A 24,280-nucleotide genomic window follows, 5' to 3' on the forward strand; every position below is an offset into this window, starting at 1 on the left:
TCATGGAAGTTTAACTCAGAAAGGGAAGGAGTCTGGACTCTCATACTGCGGAGATAGTTCAGTGAAAATGAATTGAGTCAGAAAAATTTTAAGGTTAATTACAGCTCAGTTTTTTATTAGACATGTGTCTTGTTCACGTTACTTAGCTTTCCTGAACCTCACTTTGCTCAGTCTATATGGAGATAATACCTAAGCTAATCCGATTGTTGAACTGAATGCAATAATATAAACGAACACTTAGTATAGTGTCTAATGCATTAAAAATGATCAATACATGGTATTAAATAAGTGCACAGTTTAACACATTTATATTGACCAAGTGAAACACTGAGGCGATTGTCTTCAAAAGCCTAGAAAATGACATTAGAAGGTGGATTTAAATGAAAATAGTTTGAATATAAAAAAGTCCCTTAATAATCAGAGTGATCAAATTCAAAAAATGAGTTATTGAAGGAAGCTTTAGAACTTCTATTTCTGAAAAATTTTAGATGACTACACCTCCATCTGTTCAAGATGATTTACACATTCATGAGCCTTAAGGAAAGGGGCTGGACCAGATGGTCTTGCATTCCCTTCCACCTCTATTATTTTCAAACCTCAAACAGTTTGTGTTAAAAATACTAGCTTAAAAATCATATAAAATGGACATAATGAAAAAGATAAAGACTCTAGCCCATGCTCTAAAGGACACAATGGCTTACATCTAGGAACAATTTGTTTAGCCTGTGAAATTTTGTCAAAAGTAACAAATGATGGTTGCATTCATAATTAACAGTTCCAGGGCTTGCTTGAATATAAATCAGAGAGAAACAATATTTGATTAATGCATTACTGAGAGTTCATGTTCTAGTAGCCCTATGTGGATTGTCAGTGTGTGTTCCACAGCTCATTATGATTTATCTTCATCAGCCATAGGCCAAAATTACCAGACTCCAATTATTTTGCTTCCCAGTTTCAAGAGAGGGAGAGAAATTATGTCAGTCTACCACAGGAGATGGTTTAAAACGCCTGAGGTAAAGAAAGTAATCTACTGTTCTCTGACATTCACTGCCTGAAAGTCACTCACATTAACAACCATTCAAACTTGTTTAGTGCAAGCCAATTGCTTCTATTTCCCTCTTGTCAGTTACATTAGCTTCCATACAAATTTAACTTTAATAAAATTAAAAAGAAATACAACTCTCGCAAAGCCTGACGACGGCACATACTGGTCCTGACAGAATATAATGCTTCTGAGTTTACCAACTTTAATATAATAACTTTCTAATTCCATTTTTCACAAACAACACTACCCTTTCCAATGGATGCACATTTCATTCTCTTACTTTTTTGCCCTGAAGCCAGGGTGTGATGATGGGAAAATAAATATGTTTAACAAGATAGAAAAAAAGAAAAATCCTTCACTTACATTAAGTGTCAGCAGAAGAAAAACAAATGCCCTTAATTTCAACCAAGACTATGCCATTATTTATGATTATGAAATAGAGATCAAGTTACATTTCAAACCGCATAATATAATCTAATATTCTTTCACTAAGAACTATTATAGTCATATAACAGGCCATTAACTTCTAAACATTTTAAAGCTCACAAGGTTCACATCGCACTGCAAAAGGAAATGGAGATGACATTTAAATAACAGTAGGTACCAAGGCGCTATTATACAGCCTAATGGCGAGATTACTGTTGATGTTTATCTATTACGCTGTAATTTAAGACTCGGTTGTTTGACAGCAGATTAACTAATTTTTGATAATATTCAAAACAAACGTCTCAGAGGTATAAACAAAAATGTATAGTATATATGACAATTATCAATGGACTGAATCTTACTCATTCATCTAATTTTACTCAGTTTCCCCTGTTTCTCCTCTGTGTCTGGGTTTGTGAGGGAGAGGAAAGACTCTGCCTTAGATCTTTCTCGGCTTCACCAAGGCTGTATGTGGCCGGAAAGCCAATGTGTGGGCTCAGATAACACACTCACTAAAACCGCCTTACACTTTTCATATATATGGAAAGATTCTGCGGTAAAAGCAATAGATCAGATTATATTTAGAAAGAATTCATTGTAAAATCTTAGGTGAAAGCTGCATTTCAGTTCGAGGAGTCAAATACCTTTTAATGTGTTCAATTAATAAGAGAAAGAGCAGACTCTCTCCAGTTAACTCTATCTGGGTGAGGTCTATTAATGTTAAAAATTAGGCAGTGGAACAAATTGAGGGAAGCTGCACAGCATCATTCAGAGATGGTGATCAAGATCTCAAATACATACATTAGAAAACAGAAAAGCCTGGGACTGTTGATGTCTAAAATTTGCACAATTTTAGGTGTCATTAGTTTATCACTATATCAGTTATTAGAATTATTTCAAACCATCAAAATAAAACCCAAGACTATTCAGGATGTTTCCACCCCATTTATTAAAAGAAAATCATTTTTATTCTAATGAGATATTTTTGTAAAGGGAGTTTTCATTCTGCCATTTCTTTACTGTGATGTTTTGAACGTCTTTGGGTGGAACAGACATAAATAAGTTACAAGTTTTTCTTTCCTCTCATTCTATATGGTACAATTATTTCATGAAAATAAGACGATATGATTTAATAGCTCCGTAGAAAATATATATTTCTCAATTTCCATTAGAACTTATGCTTGATGGCAGATAAAACAGAAAGATATTGTCATATTTGACAAAAAGGCAGGTTAAAAGCAAGCTGAATTAGCTTACCTCTTATAGAAAAGGTTCTTACAGTGTTTTATGCCATGACTCTCTGTGGCCGTCTACGGAAGTCTAGTCCTCTTATAAGAATAAGCTTTACAGATGCATAAAACACAGAGAAGAGCAGTGAAACCAGTTATAACGAGTAACAGTTATCAGATTTTCTTTTAAATATGTGATATAATAATGGATGTGTTAATTTAGTAACGCAATACAAAGAGGCAGATTAATAACTACTGTAATTTCAAAATAATCATGAGTAAGTGCTATTTCACAGTATCTACAACATCTGTAGTGTGATATCAAAATATCTGTTGTGATTGTTGGAAACAAAATCATCAACTTACTAAAACTATCATAGGTTATGGCCTTCATTCACAAGGAAATACTAGAGTTACAGATTAGTGGAAATTAAATGTAATTTTTTCTTTTTTATGTAAAAAATTCTCCAGTGGCCTGAGTTTTATTCAAGAACACCCAGGTTAAGAACCATTTCTCCGTTCCCAGTCTCCTCCATCCAATTCCCTTACAGCTGACTCCTGTCACACTCACAGATCCCTCAGCGATCATCGTCTTCTAGAGGACACCCCATAACCAACTCTAATTCTAACTCTCATCATGGAGAAAGCATGGCTACAGTTCTTAAGTGAAGCATGGTCCTACAATCTTAGTTTTCACAGGTTGTGACCCTATGTTTATCTCAGCTGCTTTCTCCAAAGAAAACCTTCACCCACTGTTTATGTCGGGTTACTAACGCTTAATCTCTAATGGGGTTTTGTACATGGTGTTGCTATGAAATTGGGTGTCCAGTATATTATGGCTATTCTGGTAAAACTAGAAAACTCCAGCACCTCCAACTTTCGATAAATAATAAAAATAAATTTAAAAATTCTATGTATCCTACCAATTCTACCTGTGTAAGGTTATATTTAGACTTGTTATGAAAGTCCCCAGGACTTTTTGGCATATTGCATTAAAAAAACAAATAAAGGAACCAAAGAAATAAAAGAAAGAAACACTTGTGGTGGGAAAATTTTATCTAGCTGAAAGTCGCTATTTCAGTTTTACCTATTTTGTTTTTATTTTTCACTTTCTCATTTTATTATTATATAAAAAATAATTTATTGTTAAGAACAAGTACATATGAAAAACTTTTTGCAAATTATTTTATCCAACCATTTACCCTTCCCCTCTCTTTTTCCTCTTTACACACATACAGAGATGTATGAAATGAAGCTCATCAAAAATTAATCATCACTTTTTTCTGCCTGATAGAACTTTTAGGTGATTTTGTTTTCTTTTTCTTTGTACACTTGTTTTCAACATTTAAAACTATGATAAAAATGTAACAGAAATCAAACAAACTTCATGAGCACTGAAAATAAGTAGACGTGAACCTTACTTTTTAAATATTTACATACATAAAGTAATACGATGCAGACCCAAAATGTACAAAAAGCAAGGAGGGTCAAATAACTGAGATTTTCATAACTGATAATGAGATGATTTTTTACATTTATTACATTGTCTTCACTAAGACAAACTTTCAAAAAATCTCTGCCTTAATTAAATCAGTAATAAAGTTTATTATAAATTTATAGGGTGCTATGAATGAATATTTAAGTATTAATTAAAAATTAATGAAGGTAAAACCTAAACTACGATCTTTGCAAAAGTTTATATCATAGAAGCATTGTAGTTTAATAGTTATGTAGAAGTTGATAGAAAAGTAAAACAGATATGTAAAATATTTAAACTATTTAAAATAGTATTGAATATTTATCAAAATTCTGCATGGCAGAAGAATTTCGAGACTAAGCTCTCAGTTATAAAAGTATTTTTTTTCAGATATTGGTAAGGACAAAGTTACTAAAATTCTAACCAGCAAATCTTCCTATTGGTTTTACTATTAACTGTTCATAGGACACACAGCTTTTAGAAAATCAATTTGTTCATAGCCTCAAGACAAAATAATTTGGTAGCAGCAAAGAGCAAAGATCTATTCGTAAGGATTGCCTGAAGGATGTGCATTACAGACATCTCTCTTGACATCTCCATTTTACCCTTGAATCAGGCCCCACAGAAAATATGATTTCTGATCCTTAAAATTAAGACCAGGTATATATTTTTTGAAGCAATTGACTTATTCTATCTTATAAAAACTGTGACTTCTGTGGATATGGTTACTGATTTTGGAGTGTCTAGATTCACATCCTAGCTCAACAGGTTAATAGTTGGGTGACCTTGAACAAAACACCTAAATTCTTTGAGATGCTTTTTCTGCATATGGAAAATATAACAGCATCACCTCTTTGCAGGGTCATTGCAATGATAAATCACATAATCATGTGTCAAATACTGAACACAGTTCTTAGAATGCTATGACGGATAAACACTAGCTCGTGTATTATAAACAATAATAAACATCCCAGTCATCAATTGATACAGATTTTGCTTTTACTACTAATAAGCTCAAAACCAAATCTATGGTCTTCTCTAATAACATTAGAATCTATGACATAATGTTTGTCTACTCTCATAACCAACGGAATGCATCTATTTTTCCCCCCCAGTGCACCTTTCCCCTGAAAGGTACTGGTCAATTTAATATTCTTCTAGTCAATCTTGTATGCATCAAGGTGACAACTAGGAATAAAGTATAACCACTCAGGATAAAATATTCAATTTCTCCAAAATTAATCAACAATGAAATTAAAAAATTCTTGGGAATCAGTCCAGTGACTTAACTGAGACATAGCCTGTACTATGCCCTATACATAAATATATATGAAAAACTTACCAGAACACAGAATTATTACAACTTGGTTGGTGAGAAAAAAATGGCACAGAAATAAGTACACAACCAGAAAAAAAGGGTCTAATTTCAATAGTTAAGTATTAGATTAACATACTCTTTGTGAGCAAGCACTCTAACAAGTGAAATAATTCTTAAACATGTAAGTTTAAGCTAAAAACCATACAAGTTAAAAACAGTTTATTACATTAATATTTGTCATGAAAAAAGATGGTGATGATTCACTTCTAAATTGAACAACCAGATAAAATTAATTTCCTATTTGTGATTTTAGTGTTTTTCATCTGAGACATTTGACATTGACTGTATTCCTTATTATCCTTCCATCCCCAACAGAGTTAAATTACATTTTACATCACATGGTTACTATCCAAAGGTAAATGAGTTTTATCAAAATTTCCTATTCTGAAACGATTCCTGTATAATTTTCAGAAACATTAAATTACCAAGCAGTCCAACCATAGTAAGACTCTCTACTTTTAAGTGCTCTAGTAGGTCGAAATTTAAAAGTAGAATGGACATTTCATAGACTTGATTCTTATGGCATGCTATACTTATTAATATTATTACCATCTGAAACTGATGAATTTATTTTTTAAAATATTATGTGCCTTCTCCCAAATTCAATTTAGGATCTGCATCTGACCTGGCATTTTATTAAACTAAGTACTAAACAAAAATTTGTCAGTGCAGTTATTGTTACTAACACCCTATCTTTAAGAGAAAAATTTAATTAAGTTCTAGCTCAGGGCCAAAGATTTTGTTTTGAGTTTAAAAAAACTTCTGATATCAAAGCAAAGTGATATGTTTTACACCTGAAAAGCAAACATAGCACTCAGAAGTTGAAATCCCTCCTAAACTAAGTTACTGGAATGAAAATGCTGCTGTGTGGTCCATAAGTGCCAGAAAATGTGTTCTCACACAGGCACAGTCTTAGCAGTAAATCTAGCGACATCTCCTAATCTGTAACAGTTCAATTCATTCTTTCATGCATTTTGTTTCAAAAGGGGGAAAAAAAGATTTTCCTAGAAATAAAAACAGCCCAAACCTAAATTAATTGCATGGTTCAAAGTGCATGACGTTATGAGATGCTCAATTGTACATATTTACAGAAAAATGTGTGTGTGCGTGCATCCTGAACTAAGTTTACTATGTTAACTTGCAATATCATGAGTATATTTCTTCCTTAAATAAACCCTTTTTTAGTATAATCATTCATCCTAACTTTAAAGACACAGAAACCAAAGTCAGAAAGTTGAAGTCAACCATGTGTCCATCCCTAAAGGGCAATCTCTGTTTTCTACTTTGTATTTGGTGAATGTTCTTCTTTAATAAATATTTAATTATATAAATGAATAACTAAATAATGTTATGAAATAAGAAAAGTACCTTTAAAACTATTACCGAATTTTTATTCTTATTTCATCGTTCCTTGATTTTCTTATTTAATATTATCTTACCTTCAAATTAAAACTTTACGTATAATTTGAATGATTACACAATATTTAATACAGATATGGTATAATTCATAAAATTATTTCCTTAATTTGAACATTTAGTTCCCAATTTCTAAAACTATATGCCATGTTAGTTTAAAGATATCCATATTTGTGTGTGCATTATTTTAATACTAATATCACAAATGAACATAAACATTTTTATGATAATTGCATGTGCTTTCCAGAACAATGTACAGGGTGTCCACCCCCAAAAAGTGTACACACTTTAATAGCTGATAGCTCAATTTTGAGAATGAAATGTATTTTAATAAATACTGCCTTTATAATTATTCAAAGTGTATATGTATACATTTTTTTGGGACACCCTAATATGGGAGAAAAGAATTTACGTTTGATTTGAAACACAAACTAAATTAGCAGTAAGAAAATAAATGCTGAAATTCTAGTAAATGAATATTTTTGTTATAGTAGGTAATCTTGTTTTGCATTATTACTCAAAATTTATTTACTAAGACAAAAAATTTTTAACTGACAAAATAAATTTCTTGAAGTATTAGTTTAAATGTCATAATTAAAATTTTAATTTTCAAAACACAAAGTTAAATATAATTAGAAAGTTCATGCCACAAGTACTACAAAGTAGGCTAAGACAGCTCCTGAGTGCTGCCTGTAGGAGCTTTGAGTGTATCTGGAAGATAGACATAGATATCTTCATTACCTTCCTGTACACTTAACTTATATATACCCATATCCATATCAATAACTATAACTATTTCTATACTTTTACTCAGCACAGCCTCGTCTACTGGGAGAGAATGATCTAGAGACTAAAGATATGGGCAATTCCTTTACAATCTTATTTGGGGTATAAGAAAAACTATTGATTTTAGTCTGCATTTTTAAAAGATAATATTTTCTAACTCAATAACTTAATTAAAGCACAAACAGATCTTACCTGGCATATTAAGTTATCAAAGAAGTGACCTCTTTCTCAGGAGTGCCACTACGGGAGTTAGCACTGAGAATTCATGTGTCATTTTTTAAAGTAATAATGTAATAAAGCTTTCATTTAAATTCATGAGAGATACGGATATAACAAGGAAAGAAGAAAAAATTTAAAACAACTACTTCCAAACCACACACGACTGCAAAGGGCATCATTGAGAACAAAACTTGTAACTACAAAAGTATAAGATCAAAAAGGCAAAATGTCCGTATTTCACACCAACAGACAGATTAGGAATGACTTTAAGAGTCTAGGGTTATAAAAACTGTATAATAGGACTTTTTAGAGAAAGAGTCCCCCCCTAAGAGAGCAAATTTTTTTAATCCTTACCTGAGGATATGTTTTATTGATGAGAAAGAGAGAAGGGGGAGGGGAGGGAGGGAAAGAGGGAGACAGACAGACAGACAGACATTGATGCAAGAAACATCAACAGGTTGCCTCCTATATGTGCCCTGTCCGGGGATCAAACCCACAGCTTACGTATGTGCCCTGCCAGGAATCAAGCTCATAACTTTTTTTGGGTGTACGGGGTGCTCCAACCCGGCCAGGGCCCAACGTTTTTTAATCGCTCAGGTTTTGCACTGCTACGCATGGACGCAGGCACACACATGATTAAAAAATAATAAAGCAAAGAAACAAACTACACGCTTCCAAGGAAAGCTTTCTTCAGCGTCGCTGTAAACCATCCCTGGGTATAGCGCTGTAGCTTATAAAGGAACACAGAAGTAGGACGGATCTGAATTCAGGCAAGATGAGGGGAGGGTCCGGGGGGAGGGACGGAAGGGGAATGGAAAGGAAAAGAACACCGTAAGTAAAATGTTCCTTTCCTCAATACAGCTGATCCAAAGTCATTTCAGCCAGCGTGTCACCACCTCCTTACACATCAACTGGGGTTGAGTGATGAAAATTTGCCCAGCCAGAAGTGATGCAGTATTTGTCAAAAAGATTGAACTGTACTTTCATATTAGTATCAAAAAAACCGACAGTGCATGATTATTGCCCCAAGCACGAGCTTGTTTAGGGGATAATGCGAGCACCTTAACAGTAGGTAGTAATGGAGAATGTCTGTCTCTTTTTTCCCTTGCAAGGCAGCCACTTGTAATATGCCTTGTTACACTGCCAAACGATTTCTCACTCCAAATTCCTTAAATATCACCTGTCCAGGCTGAGGATATATTTTTAACTGAAGGCATATGCACTGTTTCTTGCTAAAACCCACGATAATTCAAAGGCTTTACTAGTCCCATGAAAATTAAAATATTAGGTACTGTTTGTATTATAGAATCTCTGTTGTACTCTTCTCTTCTGCCACACGCAGGAACACATTTATTTCTCTACTATTCAGATTTTTGATGATGGATATCTTAAAGGGCTTTAATTATAAACTCTTAATTTTTAAAATAATATTTCTAACTCTAACCAGATTTACTCATCAGATCAATTCTTGGTTTTAAATTCAAGATAATAGTAATATTACCCAATTTCAACTTTATTGTTACAAAGATATATATATATGCATGCATACACACACACACACATTTATGTCAAAACATATTTCCAGGAGCTTAACAGATTTCCAAATCTGACACTTCCTCTCAGAGCCAATTTCATAATATGAGGTGATACTACCTCATCTTAATAAAAAAGAAACAAATTGATCAACTAATTTTAGAATGCATTTTAATCATCTTTTCACTGAAATTGTAAACAACTAAATAACTGATTACACTAAACATAGATTTTTAAAAAGCTTCCTGATTATTTACAAGATTATATTTATAAAAATATTGTAACTGCGAGGAAAAAATTATCAGTTAAAAAAGTAGAAATCCAAGTAACCTAACCCATATAATTTGCATTATATTTAAAGACTAAGCAATATGGGGAAGGGGCGGGAGCAGGAGGGAAGGGTTCAATGGGGGGAAAAAGTGGGACATCTGTAATACTTTCAACAATAAAGGTAAGTTTAAAAAAACAGACTAAGGGATAGCTGAAAGAATGAATCACTAGAAATTCTCCCTGGTTTTGTTTCAATAAGTCAATGGTAGAGTCATTTCTTTAAGATGATAGGTGTACTGCTATATTATAACATGATCTCACTCTTGCCAACCTACTTCTTAGTTTATAGGAACATTCCACTAAAATCTGAGAGTACAAACACTTTTCGTCTGCCCTTCACTAAATACACAGGAGCCTTTTATCCCCTGCTTTGGTGCAAGTCCTTGGAAAGTCTAGATATTTAAGTTTGTTGTACAAAGGCTTCTGATTTGAGGGTGTAAGGAATCAAACTAATTATTTGCACTCCAAGGTAGAACTTGATACAAAATTTAAAAAAAATAAGTTTTTATGCTTCAAAGTTCTAGTAAGATATCAGTGCCACACTGTCTCATACTAGCATCCCAAAGAACGAGCACGCCAGTGCTGCCGTTCATCCCTGGGACAGTGCTCATGACCCTCTCCTGCTGCGGCCTGGCGGTCCCTGAGGGCACACACTCTGCATAAGGGCACCAGGAGCCTGGGAAGTGAGGTGCCACGGGAGGTCACAACACCAGAAAGAAGGCAGGAGTGCACTCAAAAGCATGAGCCCACTGCAGGTTCACCTAAGACCAGCTGGTGAAAACCAACACTAAGCAAAATGCTGTTTCTGCCCTTGGCTCAGTCTTGTGACCTGCCTTTTATGGGAAACATTTGAGATGCACCAATGGATATCACAATTTGACAAACTAATCTGTTTTTATAAAGCATATACTGAACATGTTTAATGGATTTGTAAGTAAAAAAAGCCATTATATATTTTAAAGCTATTTATGTAAAAACATGAACAGTTTTAGTCATCTGAATAGTTCATGTGATAAGATACTAATATACACAGTATAATTCCACCCGCACAGGAAAAAAAAAAAAAAGAGAATACTATTTTAAATGTGGTTGAATGAATTTACTTGAATTTCTTTTTTTTTTTTTTTTTAATAAGTAGCACTTTTATTTATTATTAATATATCTTTTTATTGATTTCAGAGAGAGGAAGGGAGAGGGAGAGAGAGATGGAAACATCAATGATGAGAGTCACTGATCAGCTGCCTCCCGCACGCCCCCGACTGGGGATGGAGCCCACAACCCGGGCATGTGCCCGGACCGGGAATCGAACCCCGATCGCCCGGATCCTAGGCTGACGCTCAACCGCTGAGCCACGCCCGGCCGGGCTTACTTGAATTTCTAATCCAAGGACAGCATGCCCATGACTCTGACATGAATAACATGGTGTAATTTGTTCTCTACCCTCTCCCTGGAACTGTGGACCCATGAACGTAACTGCCTACCAAATACCTCATTTCTAAAACTAAACCTAGCTACTTCCCTTCTAACACTTTCCCCAGTGTTTTACTCTTTCAGCTTCAAACCTGTCCCTATTCCTTAATATTCCAAGCCAGAATTCACTTGCAATGTGTCACAAAAGTCTACTGATTGCACCTCTCAAATCTCTTTCAGCTCTGCCTCCTGGCTGGAATTCTTATCTCCACTGCTTCAGCTCAGGCGCTGATCAATCTTTGCTTAGACTGACGTGGCCGCCTTCTAAGCTCCCCGAAATCTTTCAATCCTTCTTCCTGAACTACCACTAGGGAATCACTTCTAGAAACAAATCATTCCAAACATTGTAATGAAAAGAATTCAAACTAATTATTTTTTAAAACTCACTTCCTTAAACAAAATATTTTAATGTATTAGTATAAAAAATTAACATGGACTGATGGATGAATAAAAAGATGGATAGGTGAACAGTATGTGATATAGCAAATATAGTCAAAGGTAAATTATAGTGGGAAATTTACAGGTATTCATAACATCATCCTTTTAGATTTTCTGCATGTTAGTAATTTTTAAAATATCAATAAAAGCTATTTTTAATGAAATGGCTTGTAATGCAGTAATGGCTAATATTTACTGTGGGCCTCCTTTGTGCTAATTAAGCATTTTGCATGCATATCTCTCGTGGTGTGCAGAAAATGTTTACCCCTTTTAGAATGCTTTTGGCTCTCCAAAAAACAGAGAAGGTGGTGAGGAAAAAGGCCCTGATTTGTAGCATCTGCCAATTTCCATGCTGTGATACTCCCAAGACAGAAGAGATGAACATTAGTATATTATTATGCAGTATCTTCAACATACAAATAAAATAAACATAAATAGCCACAAGGACACAGATAATGAAACAATATATTAAAATAATAAGGAAGTTTTGAGTACTTATTACTTTTGTTTAAAATATAATATGATATTGTTTGTATAGTTATTTTTCAGAATAATTTAACAAGCAGCTGGCAAAATTCCTGAAAACTTAACAAACAATTCTCAGCTTTAGCACATCATAAGTCACCTCACAAATATGACACTGGGCAGGTTCCATTATTGATCACTATTTTACAGATGACGGTATGAAACATTAGAGAGATTAAGTTATGTTACTTGCCCAGTAGTAAGTATGAGAGCCAGCTTTCAATTTCCATTTTACTGACTCAAGAACATGAATTCACCGCTGTTAATGCTCATAATCTGCTGCTTGATGAAATACTACTCCTACTTCAAGGCTCCTTTGTGCTCCCACAGAACCAAAAATCACAATCTATTATACACTTATTGGTCTAATTATTTACCTGAATGCCTATCTTCTAAACTCTCCAGGCAGCTCAGCATAAAAATCCACTCGGGCAGCCTGGATTTGAATCTAAGAGTTTACACTGGTGCCTGGCACATAATAAGTACTTGATCCATGTGAACTGCTAATGACAATGGTTCTCTAGCCGCGGAGGGGTTGCAGAGCAGAGTCTTCATCTTAGAACACTCAGCACCGAGGCAGCATTTGACACACAGGACATGCTCACGTAAAGGAAAACAAGAAAACACTGTATGAATGAGAGTCTTGGTTTTCTCATCAAAGAGCTATTTGTTATTGATCAAATTATGTCGCTACTGAGACCAAATGCCCAGAATGGTGACAAATGGGGGAGCTGGACTTCATTACGAGGTGCTTTCTTACACTAAAGCTGCCTGAGTGCATGCATGTCCTTGCTGATGCCATTAGGACAGAGTGACGGAACAGCATGTGTCAAGAACTTTCCAGCCATGCACATAAAAGATGTACGCATAATCCTTACTGAAGCATTTAAAACAGCCAATCATTGGAGGTAGTCCAAATTTTTAGTACTAGAAGGGTGGTTAAATATATTCTAGTACAACATATGTCTGGTAGGATATTAAACAATCATTCAAGATGACTGTTAGAACATCCTGTAGAAACACAGGAAATGGGATAAGATGGTGGCAAATAAAATAAGCAGACTGTAATATTGTACATATCTTACATTTACAACTTAAAGCAAAAACCACAGGCACTGAGAAAAATAATACTGCGCTGACAAAAATGGCAACAGTTGCATAAACAGTGGAGCATAATAAGTGCTCTTTGAAAAAATTCCATTTGTGAAATTTAGTGTAATGCTTTGTTATATATAATTTAGTTAAAAAGTGATTTGGGTGTATGAATTCTAAAGGGCTCTTTGTAAAATCTGGGACTCACGCAAGGAGCCTCCAGCTTAGGGGGAGTCAGTGTCCCCGGCACACTTTCTCCTGGGCGGGGCGGGGCGGGGCGGGGCAGAGCAGCGCTTATCGTTTGAGAGCACAATGCGCACACACACGACGCAGAGTTCCCCAGGAGAGAATGGAGAAGCCTGGAAGGGGACACGGACCGATTCTGCTCTTCCGTATTCCTCAGTAGTATGATTTTTAAGGCGGTATCTAAATTGCTAAAATTGACTACAAAATTTTAAAAGAAAACCCAAATTGGTTTAATTAAGCTGAAAAAAAAAATCAAATATTAATGTAATTCAAAGAGCTGAACTTTTCCCAAAGTAACAGGTTCATTGATGGAACTTAGCCTTAAAATAATGAGTTTTGCCCTCTGTGGACAGACAGTAAGCCAGAGTGAAGCAGAGGCAGGCGCTAAAGGATTATCTGAGTCAGCTGGAAGCGGGATTCAGAGCAAAAGTTCTCTCTCTATTGTTTTCAAAATCAAGCAGAATTCTATTGGTGTGCTTTATGTGTAACATTAGGACAAAAACCATGATGTCTGTATATTTTGAGGGGTGGATATTACATGATAAAATATATGGTTAAAAATAACGTAAGTATCAAGTAAAGATAAACCTTTTTCTGACTATTATTCTTTCATTGCGAAGGACTATGCAGAGATGGGAAATAACAACAAAGGCAGAGAATGAAAGATGAGCTATTTAAACTCAAACTTCACCCAGACGACTTGGCTGAGACAATTAAAATGGACATCACTCAATGCTTTCTAGGCTGTGTCATATGTAGTGACAGCCAAATTTGCACAGATCTTGCTTGGGGTGACATAAAGGCACGGATTTCTGCCCACTGAAGTTTTTATGGGGTTTACAAAGTTTCATTTAACTTAGAACACTCAAAATTAGGATCCACTCATTATCTTTTTCTTGTAATATGTTTTTCTCTCACTGCAATTTATATACAGGTTGGCAGAGAAGAAAAATAGAAGGGAAGAGTCATCCCTACATCATTTGTTAGCTATAATAAAGCCATATTTTGCAGAAAGACAGTGGAGACCAGAAAGTGATACTTTATGAGGATGAGCCTATCTTCAGATTTAGTTGAGAGTCAAGTTGAATGATGAAAATAAGATACAGCCTTAAAAATTCATTTTTTTTCCCATTCAAGAAATTGCAGAGTAACCAACATATTCCAAAAATGCTAATTATAACAAAGATGGGTCTGGATAAGTGAGTTTAAGAATAATCATGAATCTGTACCACTGCTCAAGAAAACATGACTGAATTGGAGGGGTGGGGTGCAGGGGTCAATGCCAATGAAACAGTTGCCTTTCTTATTCTGAAGTAAAGAAAATAAATTATAGTTTAAATAAGGGGGAAAAAACAGGGAGTGACAACCGAATACAGAGTTAGATTCTCTAGGTAAAAAGGAGGGAGGAGGTCAAGGACAATCTATGCACCAGGGTAAGCACAGTCTGACACTCACAGGTTTAGTCTCTTGGACTCATCTTTATATTCAGCACATGCCTTAGTGTTCACTCTCTGCATCCACAGCTTTCTAATTCTATCTGGGTCATTTCTTCTTCAGCCACTCTTGGGTTATTATCATTTAAGATATTATTGAAATATCATTCTATTTTTATTTCTACTTTCTGAGGATAAAAACAAAACAAAACAAAACAAAAAAACCCCACCTAGGACCAGAGGGAAAATCTAAGACATTTAATGGGACTGATGCTTTATTCAAATCATTTCCACCTGTCAGCTTTATTGTAGTATGCAAAATTCAATAAAAACAAATGAAGCCAATAAAAAGAGTACTTAATGATATCGTTAACAGACTCAGCATGCGGTAAAGTACTACAGATAAATAAAATAGTGTCATTTTTACTGGTTAACAAATGCTTTCTAGCAACAAAGTAAGTTAGAAGGCAATTATGAGCTCAAAGCAACCCAACTCTATTTAGTAAAGTTAATTACACAGCTACTAAAGATGTTCCCTATAAGGAAATGTTTCATGAACCGTGTATATGGTTAACTAGACATCCCATGCCAGAGGTAAAAAACAAAAACAGGTAGATGGAAAGATGATTTGCATATTTGTTCAGCTTTCATGGATCTTTTGCTGGGAGTTCCTAGCATAACAGACCATTAGCAGAGTTAACAGAAGTTGATTACATTATAAATATATCTCCCCCCTACACTGTGGAAATTTAGAACACATATGTTCCATAGAAATTTAAAATAACATTTCTATCATCCACAGACCCCAGAGAATTCAAATAAACCAAATAAATTATTTTGATGATTTAAAGTAAAGTATGAATTATATTTTCCATTTAATATCACCATCTGGCCTATAGTTTCACTATGTGTTGGTGGAAAGAAAAGAAAGAAGGTAAATCATCCTTATGGTGACAACTGGCTAACCATTGTTTTATGCATCATTTCACAGTTAAGAAATCAGAGATAAGGCTATGGGTTTTTTCAACAGAAGCGTTAATCCAGATTTTCAGAAAACAAAGGTTAATATTGCATTCAAAATATTGCTTGAGAAAATTAACCTTTGGTCAGAAATTATCCCTCTCATCTCTGGATTTCCAAAGTACTTTGTGTTTTTATTATATCACTTATGGTTTTGTTGTTATTACGGTTCTAACACTAGAATGTCACTTCCCTAAGAGTGGGAATCCTGTCTTATTAATGTATCTTCTGCTGTCCTAAGTGTGACAATGTATACAATTTTCACCCTCAATAAAATTTATGAAATAAGAAAATATCTCATCAAAAGCATGGTAGCTCTTGAATTTCTCTGCAATCTTTCATAATTTTTTCCTCTACAATAATGTGTTGTATCATGGGTTTTGAATACATGTAATGACATTGAAAACTATACACATTTTTAAAAGAAAAGTAAATTAAACAATGAAGTAAGTTAGATCACCTATAAAATGACTTTAAAATTCTTTAATGAGAGGAATTTTCTTGATTATTAGGAATGACAATATTTTCCAGGAATTTATATTTCCTGTTTTTGACAGAAAATGAGAGAGACATGTTGTAGACAAGATGATAGCCAGAATATTTTAAAATTTTTCTAAGCATGTTTTCATAGTCTCTCCTGCTCTCAGTCATTCCTTAGCTCAAACTCATCTTCCACAGTAATGGGGTGATCTTTTTATAAAAGCAAATCTAGTAATGTTAATATGTTTCTTAAAAGCAAGAGGACAGCAGCCTGGACCATGTTGGGACCTGGCCACATTCCACCTGTAGCCTCAGTTCTACCACAGCACAGAGACAGCCAATGTTCCGTTTTCAGAACCCCAAAATCAGCAGCAAGCTTTACTACTGGGTTAAACGTGTGTTTTTTTCTGTTTTTAATTTATTTTCTACTCTTTTCTGCCTTAAAAGCCCACTGTTCATTTTTAAGACCCAGCTTAAAAGCCATCCTTTCCTGGTCACAGCTTATCAAAACCACTCCCTTAAAGAACAGCTTCTTCCTCTAAATTTCCACCACTTTGCATTTTACTCTTGTTTATAGGTCTGTTCCTGGTGATTACTAGAGGCCTAAGTGCTTGTATAACTTTGAAGATCTAGTACTTAACCCAGTGCTGTTAATAAAGGAAGAAACCAATAGAAGTTTTTCTAAATAAATGCCTTTCAAACTGAAATATTCTTGACAGAGTCTGAAAAACAAAATCAGGTTATCACTCACAAAAAAGAAAAATCTAAGAAAGAATTTTACACTTTTAGATTTTTAAGAAAATTGAAGAACAGCTTTTCATTACTTTATAGCTTTTTGTTATTTTTCATTTCAAAATAATAACACTGCCTTTTAAAATTCTTGCTCAAAAACAATAAAGAAGGCACATGAAGATCATATATAAGAAATTAATACATTTAAAACATTTAAAAATAATTATTGATATAAGCCTTCAACTTAAAGCTCAGGGATGTCTTCCTTACACTGGAAACCATACCAATGCTAACAAAAGTTGTTTATTTGTTTTAACCTCAAGGCTGAGTTTCAATGATACCTAGTCTTTGTGACTGATAACTATCTTGGACCACAGTAAAAATCAATATATGGTTCCATTGTGCTGATGAAGTTGTAGCCATAAGGCCAAAATTCAATTCCTCACCTTGCGGTTTCTGGTACATGACTGAATTTGTTTTGTTTTTCCTTCCATTGTGCATTTAGGAGAGAAAAAAATGCATCTTTAGTAAATGTTTACGTGTAAAATAAGACACTCTCCTTTTCACTGCTTCATAGATTTACATGTTTCACTGAAAACTGCCAAGAGCATAGAACTTCAATATAAGAGTAGAAAGTAGTTTCCCCAACTGTATAAATATATCACATCCTGGACAACCTGAACTCTTGACCTTCCCCGTGAGGGAGATGCTGCTAAAATGCCAGTTAATCATAATGCAGCGCCACAATGGGCTACCCAGAAGCAGAAGGCAATTTAAAAGAGCAATTTTAACATGCAATTGCCAAAGCATGTGATGCAGACTATTTCGGAGGATGGCATAATTTATTTCCATTTAATAAGAAAAAGAGAAACTGTATTTTCTTAGCTGCAATACCAGATGGTATACCCAGGGGAAACACACACACATACAAAATGAGTGTCCTTTCTTTGATTGTTTAATGAAGTTTTTGAATTATTTCCCATTTAAGACAACTTCACATTTATACTTTTAAAAAAATTTATGAAATGCCCGAAGAAGCATCATGTGAGCAATAACATGGGCCAGGCTGTAAGCTAAGAGCGAAACAATCAAACCCCTCGGTGTGCAGAGGCCGCAACCAGCAGCTGGCCCGGCAGGAGAGACCCTGCTCAGGTCACTTCCCTGCCAGGGATGCTAAAGGACTTTAGAAAGAAAACAAAACGAAGGAAAGCTTTGGCAAGTGGGTAGGACATTTCAGATACGGACAAATTTAAACATTTTAAAACACTTTTTTGACTTTAAAATATTCAACTTGAGTTTTAAGCATGTTAATGAATGGTGCTTTCAATAAAAGTGAAGTTACAGATCTCAAACTATGTTTTTCAGGGAATAAGTTAACCATGCAGAGATTATTTATAAAAATGTACATCCTGTCCAGATTTTATCTATTATACTTTCATTTATTCATGAAAGAGAAAAAAAAAGTCACCTACAGTGGGAGAAAGAGTGGAAAAAATTCAGGCTTTTTAAGTAAAACCCTTTTTCAGAAAATGTGTTTGAGCCATAGCTGCTGAGTAGTCTAATGTTAGACAAGTCTTGTTTCATTTTTCTGAGTCTTACTTTCACGAATTACAAAATTGGGATGATAATATATGTAATTCACAGGATTGGTCCGAAAATAAAATATCATGGTAATTCACTTCATGTGCTAATTATAAAGCAGTATTAATCAATACTTAACTATAAAAATCTACATTTTCGTGTTGAAATACAAAATTTCCTCATTGACACACAAATAAAATCATTTAATTAACTTGTTGCAAAGTTATTTGGAGACAGATTTCTGCCAAGAAAAGAAATATACTATTCCCAGGAATAAAAATTCAATAGCTTAAATACATTCAAATTGAATATTTAACTTAGTAAATTACTACTAATGTACTTTTTGATTGGGAGTTAATAGCAAAAAATTGTTCCTCTGTGATAGACCAAAATAAAATAAGAATTCCTCAGAGGCAGAAAATAATCACTACATCTTTGTTATTACAAGAAATTCATGTGAAATTGCTATTAGACACAAAGACAGCAAAGATTTTATACTTATTGTTAGGTTTCCTGGTGGTCTAACATGCAGGGCGTATTAAAATAGCTATATCAAAACAATCAACATTTATCCGATCACCTGATATTCATGGTAAAACACTACCACTACAGTATGGCATTTTCCCAGTCCTGATTAAAATGGAGTGAATTATAGAACCAGTATTCAGAGTTTGCACTCTTTAATACAATTAGATGGCAACTGCTCCAAAAGCTATGATTGGGGTTTTAAAGGGATCATTTCCCCAGATTTAGGAATTATTTTATTTTTTGCTTTTCAAATGGATTACTTTTAATTTTAAAGTAATACATGTTCATTAAATAAAAACAAACAAATACATAGTTTCATTAATGATGATTATAAGAGCAATAATAATGGCTGTTTCATTAACACTCCCTAAGCGCCAGCCCTTATGGGAAAAGCTTACATGCAAGAAAACACAACCATTTCATGAAGAATTACTAAGCATTTGAAATCTATACTAAGTATTAGATAATATCACAGTTAGCATCAGTTGTGTTTTGTTTAGTTGTTATAGAACACCAGGCTGAGGCCAGTGTCGGTCCTAGTGAAGTCTGAGGGATCTCATATTTGGAGAAAGGGATGTGGGTCTTGAAGAAGGGAATCAATACTCACTCTGTATTTAGATATTTAATGTTTATCAGTTATATTCAACTTCTGCTTTTCAAAGATTGTTTAATAATTAATACAATATATGCTTTCATAAGCTTTATCTCCTTTTCTAACAATAGAGCAAGTTTAGTAGACATTCCTAGTAAAAGAGTAACCCCAGTTTCTTTCAAATCTATAATGTATGTAAAAGTCTAGTCTATAAGCACCTTTTTACCATAAAAATCTGTATCAAACACAACTTATAAGGGTATTAATAAATGAATAAACATGAGACAAAGACTAAACAAATATGAAAGATAGTTTTAAAAACAAATAACCTTTCTATAGTTGAAATGAAAACTACAAGAGACCCTGATACCACTGTATGCTAGAGAGCCCACAAATTAAATATTTCTCAAATAAAGATTTAGGAAAAAAGGCCAATATAATTCTAAAATGTCAAGGCATTTATAAATTTGAAAGCAGTTATGAGCGTATGTTATTTTTACTCTATCCCCTCCCACACAGATAAGATTATTCTTAAAATAAAATACCTCGAAGCACTTCCTAGTCATATTTTTATTGCATTTCAATATGCATTTCAATTGCAGTTCATATAGATTCTGAACATAAGCATCTAATGAGGATAAACAAATGCTCATTAACATGTTTTCATCCACTAACACAGCATACCTAGCTTTAAAACAAAATCCCATTTACTTGCCATCTCCATTGGCCGTCACACCAATAACCAATATCAAGTAATTCCTAAGTTAAACAAAATGGCATTATTATTAACAATACATTGTGTGGTATTGTTAATTTTTAATGATCTATTTTGAAGAAAATAAAAAATAAGGCAGATGTGATATTTAAAAAGAGAAGTTTGGGCACAGGGGGTCAAGAGGCAGACCCCTAGAATAGCAAAATTACTACTATTATTTTAATTTGTATATAATCATGTCTCAATGTCATAAAAATTAAATGTAGACAAAAGGTAATTTTCATTTGAAAATGTGTAGGCAATATCCTCTGTAAAATGAACCCCATTGTTAATTGTTTTCTGTTAGCACAGAATATTAATTCTGAAAGACAGAATGAGCTCAGCTTCAACACTGTCTTCTCTTTAATTATTCCTCTGACTAGTTGAAGTTGTGGAGTGAACCTGTCTCTCCCGTATAAAAGTTCACCTACTATCATAAGAACAATTTGTCGCATTACTTAGAATGAAAGGACACAACAGTACAGATAATTTGTAAAGCAAATTCTGTGACTTAGGCTGAGCAATGGAAACTTACCCAATGTCTTCTGAGTTAAGCTGCTTTTCAAACATAGGATCAATGCATGACACCAATCAGCAAATTAGTAGACTCACTATTGTCTAAATCTCAGACTAATGATTGAGCGATTAAACTTTCTATTTGTGAAAAGCTTTCAATATTAATATAAGATATATTCATATATATAATTAAGCTAGATTAAAAATATTTAAGGATGACAGTATATAAAGTAATTTCATGAGTTTTGTTTTGATTTTAGATCAGTATTCTATGTGGGTAGCCCCAAAATATTATAAATGCTAAACAGATGTTCAAGAAACAAAAGACATTCTGCAGGCATTTGCATTTTCATAAATCCCCACAGTCTTCGTTTTCAATTTTCAGAACCTAGATCATTAAATGTTCAAGACGCATAGACCCATGTACTAACTCTGCAGGTGTTTCAACATAATGCTTGATAGATAAAAATGTCTTTCAACTAAACTATTTTCAATTACAAAATAAACAGTGAACTAAAAAATGCACTCTAATAACTTAGACGATTAAACTTTCCAGTGGCTTTTAATAAATAGCTAAGAATTCCTTCCACTATAACAACATGGTAGAATAAGGAACTAGGATGTATGTTTATATATTACTTTTCATTTCACTTTTATGTTTTCTTTGTGTTTTCTCCATGTTATTATTTTCACCACTGTTTCAGGCATAGGGAGGGCAATAACAAGGCAATCATAAGGCAGGCCTCTGTGCGTTCTACAGCTAAATGTCAAGCTGTTCACTCAGTCCTCAACTGGATTTCCTGAATAGAAGAGCTGGTCACCAAGGCTTAGTTCACAGTAACATTTCTTACATTATTAGACAGGCCTCTGCAATGGTCGAGGGAGACAATTCCCACATAGTAGAGAGGCATTCAACATGTGTTTGAATTGCCAAGGTTTGCTCTCAATACATTCATCTGAGTCTATCAGAGATTTGAGGGTAAATACAAGCAAACTGAGCAAAATTACCATAAAAGAAAAGATTATGAATACAAAATAACAGAGAAACTCCCACTGCTCCTAAATCAGTCAAATTATGACACAGCCAAGGGTGTGATTTACCAAATTCACTCAAACTCCAATTTGAATAGTGAGATTACGTCATGCACCAAAGAATTAGAACTTTAAATAATATTATATGCTTTATGCTATATTTTGTCACTAGGCAGAGTGGCCTGCTCTTTAGTCTTACCTGCACATTTCGTTCTGGTGATCAGAGGAGGTCCTGGGAGCCCCGTCCCACCTTCACCAGGTCTTGTAAGTAGAACACGGATCTCATATTCAGTATCTGGATCCAAATGCCATAATTTATAGGTTGGAGCATTGACTGCATGGGTTTCTGTCCAGGAACCTGATGTCATTCTGTATTCCACTTCTTTCAGGATAATGGGACCATCGCCAATGATGGAGTTGGCATTTAGCTGGATCAGCAAATATGTAGGCCCAACACCGAGCAGCTGGGGAGGAGCAATGGGTCTTGGTGGTTCTAGGAGAGATGAATGTGTAATCTAATCAGTTAAAAAATCCAAAAGACTACAATACACAGACATACACTGATGGCTCTCAAAGCCCAAAGGCTTAATAAATAATTTATTTAGGACTAACTAATAGACACATAAAAGAAAACTAGGACGAGTCACCCTGCAACTGTCCTTTTGAAGAGCAAATACTCTCACAGATGGGCTATGACGCATTACAAGTTTTTCTCTTATTAAAATCATGCCTCCCCAGGCAATAAACTTGTAAAAGCACAGTAAACATGTGAAATAAAGAGAAAATATTCAGAAATGGGTAGCTCTGATTAGCTACTAACGGAGTGTGGACCTAACACCTTTACAAATCTTCAAATTATTGAATACTGCTATCACTCATTATTTCCTTCATGAAAAATGACTGTGTGATGTTTTTCCCCCCCTTGCTTTGTTGTTTACTTCTGATGAAACAAGGAGGAAGGCATAGCAAAGCAGAAATCAGAAGCTAATCCCATGTACTGACTCGTTTCCACAACCCAACCTCAGAGTGCAAGGAATTAAAATTTACAATGAGGCAAAATCACAAATCACTACATACCACTGGCCTTTGGGAGTAGCATGGATTAAGGCAAGGCATCAAATATTAAACTCAAATGTCAAAGGCACACCGTCATCTAATTTGGGGTAGCTTAGATATTTTGCTTGTACAAAACTTCGGGAAACATTATTTCAGTGTTTGACGTTACAGAAATGATGAACGGTGAATTAGAGCGCTTTTTGCTTATTTAACACCAGTGTAGCTGAAACTGATACTGGACTTTGTGAAGCCTCCACAGCGCTAGCTCTGTCCGTGCTACGTCATGAAGACATTCTACCTACCACCTTGGGATCAGGTGGGATCTTCTCTGAGTGTCTGGAAGAACACTACCAGAAGCCAAAGGGCTTTTTAAAAAAGCGTTAATCTTAATGAAGTGGCAACTGCCTTAAAATTGCTTTAAAGGTTTTCTTTTCAGAGTGAAAGCAAATTTGAATATCTCTGGAACTCTTCTGCCTCAATAAAAGATAAGCAACCCAAGGAAAAAAGTGGCAAAGGATCTGAACTAATATTTATCCAGAGAAGATGGACATGGCCAATAAGCCCAAGAAAAGATGCTCAACATCATTAGGATGGGGGTGGGGGTGAGCAATGACTAGTGTTGGTGGATGTGGAAAAGACTGGAGAGACTGAAATGGTGCAGTCCCTGTGGAGAGGTGAAACCTCGCGACCCAGCAAATCCACTCTTAGGTGTCTATCCAGAGCAAAGGGACGCTTGTATCCACAATAATATACATGAACATCCATGGCAGCATTTTTTTGCAATAAACAACAACAAGTGCCCACCAACATTTGAAACTGTTGGATAAACGAAAGGTAGCACATCCACACAAGGAACACTGCTCAGCCATTAGAAAAAAAAAAGAAAAGATTCTGACACAAGCTGCAACATATGCCCAGACTATCTAAATATTGCACATATTATAAG

At 34.5% G+C, this 24,280-nt stretch overlaps 1 protein-coding gene across 4 annotated transcripts in view; it reads right to left on the minus strand.

The window, feature by feature from the left end:
- PTPRK (protein tyrosine phosphatase receptor type K) overlaps nt 1-24,280 on the minus strand; it is a 436,319-nt gene that overhangs the window by 140,070 nt on the left and 271,969 nt on the right. For all 4 annotated transcript variants that reach the window (XM_081140405.1, XM_081140404.1, XM_081140407.1 and 1 more), the window contains exon 7: nt 22,478-22,771. In XM_081140405.1, coding sequence (XP_080996531.1) covers nt 22,478-22,771 — 294 coding nt within the window. The remainder of the gene's footprint in view (nt 1-22,477; nt 22,772-24,280) is intronic.

This window comes from Miniopterus schreibersii (assembly GCF_964146895.1).
Source record: "Miniopterus schreibersii genome assembly, chromosome: 6".
In the NCBI taxonomy this organism is placed as follows: domain Eukaryota; kingdom Metazoa; phylum Chordata; class Mammalia; order Chiroptera; family Miniopteridae; genus Miniopterus; species Miniopterus schreibersii.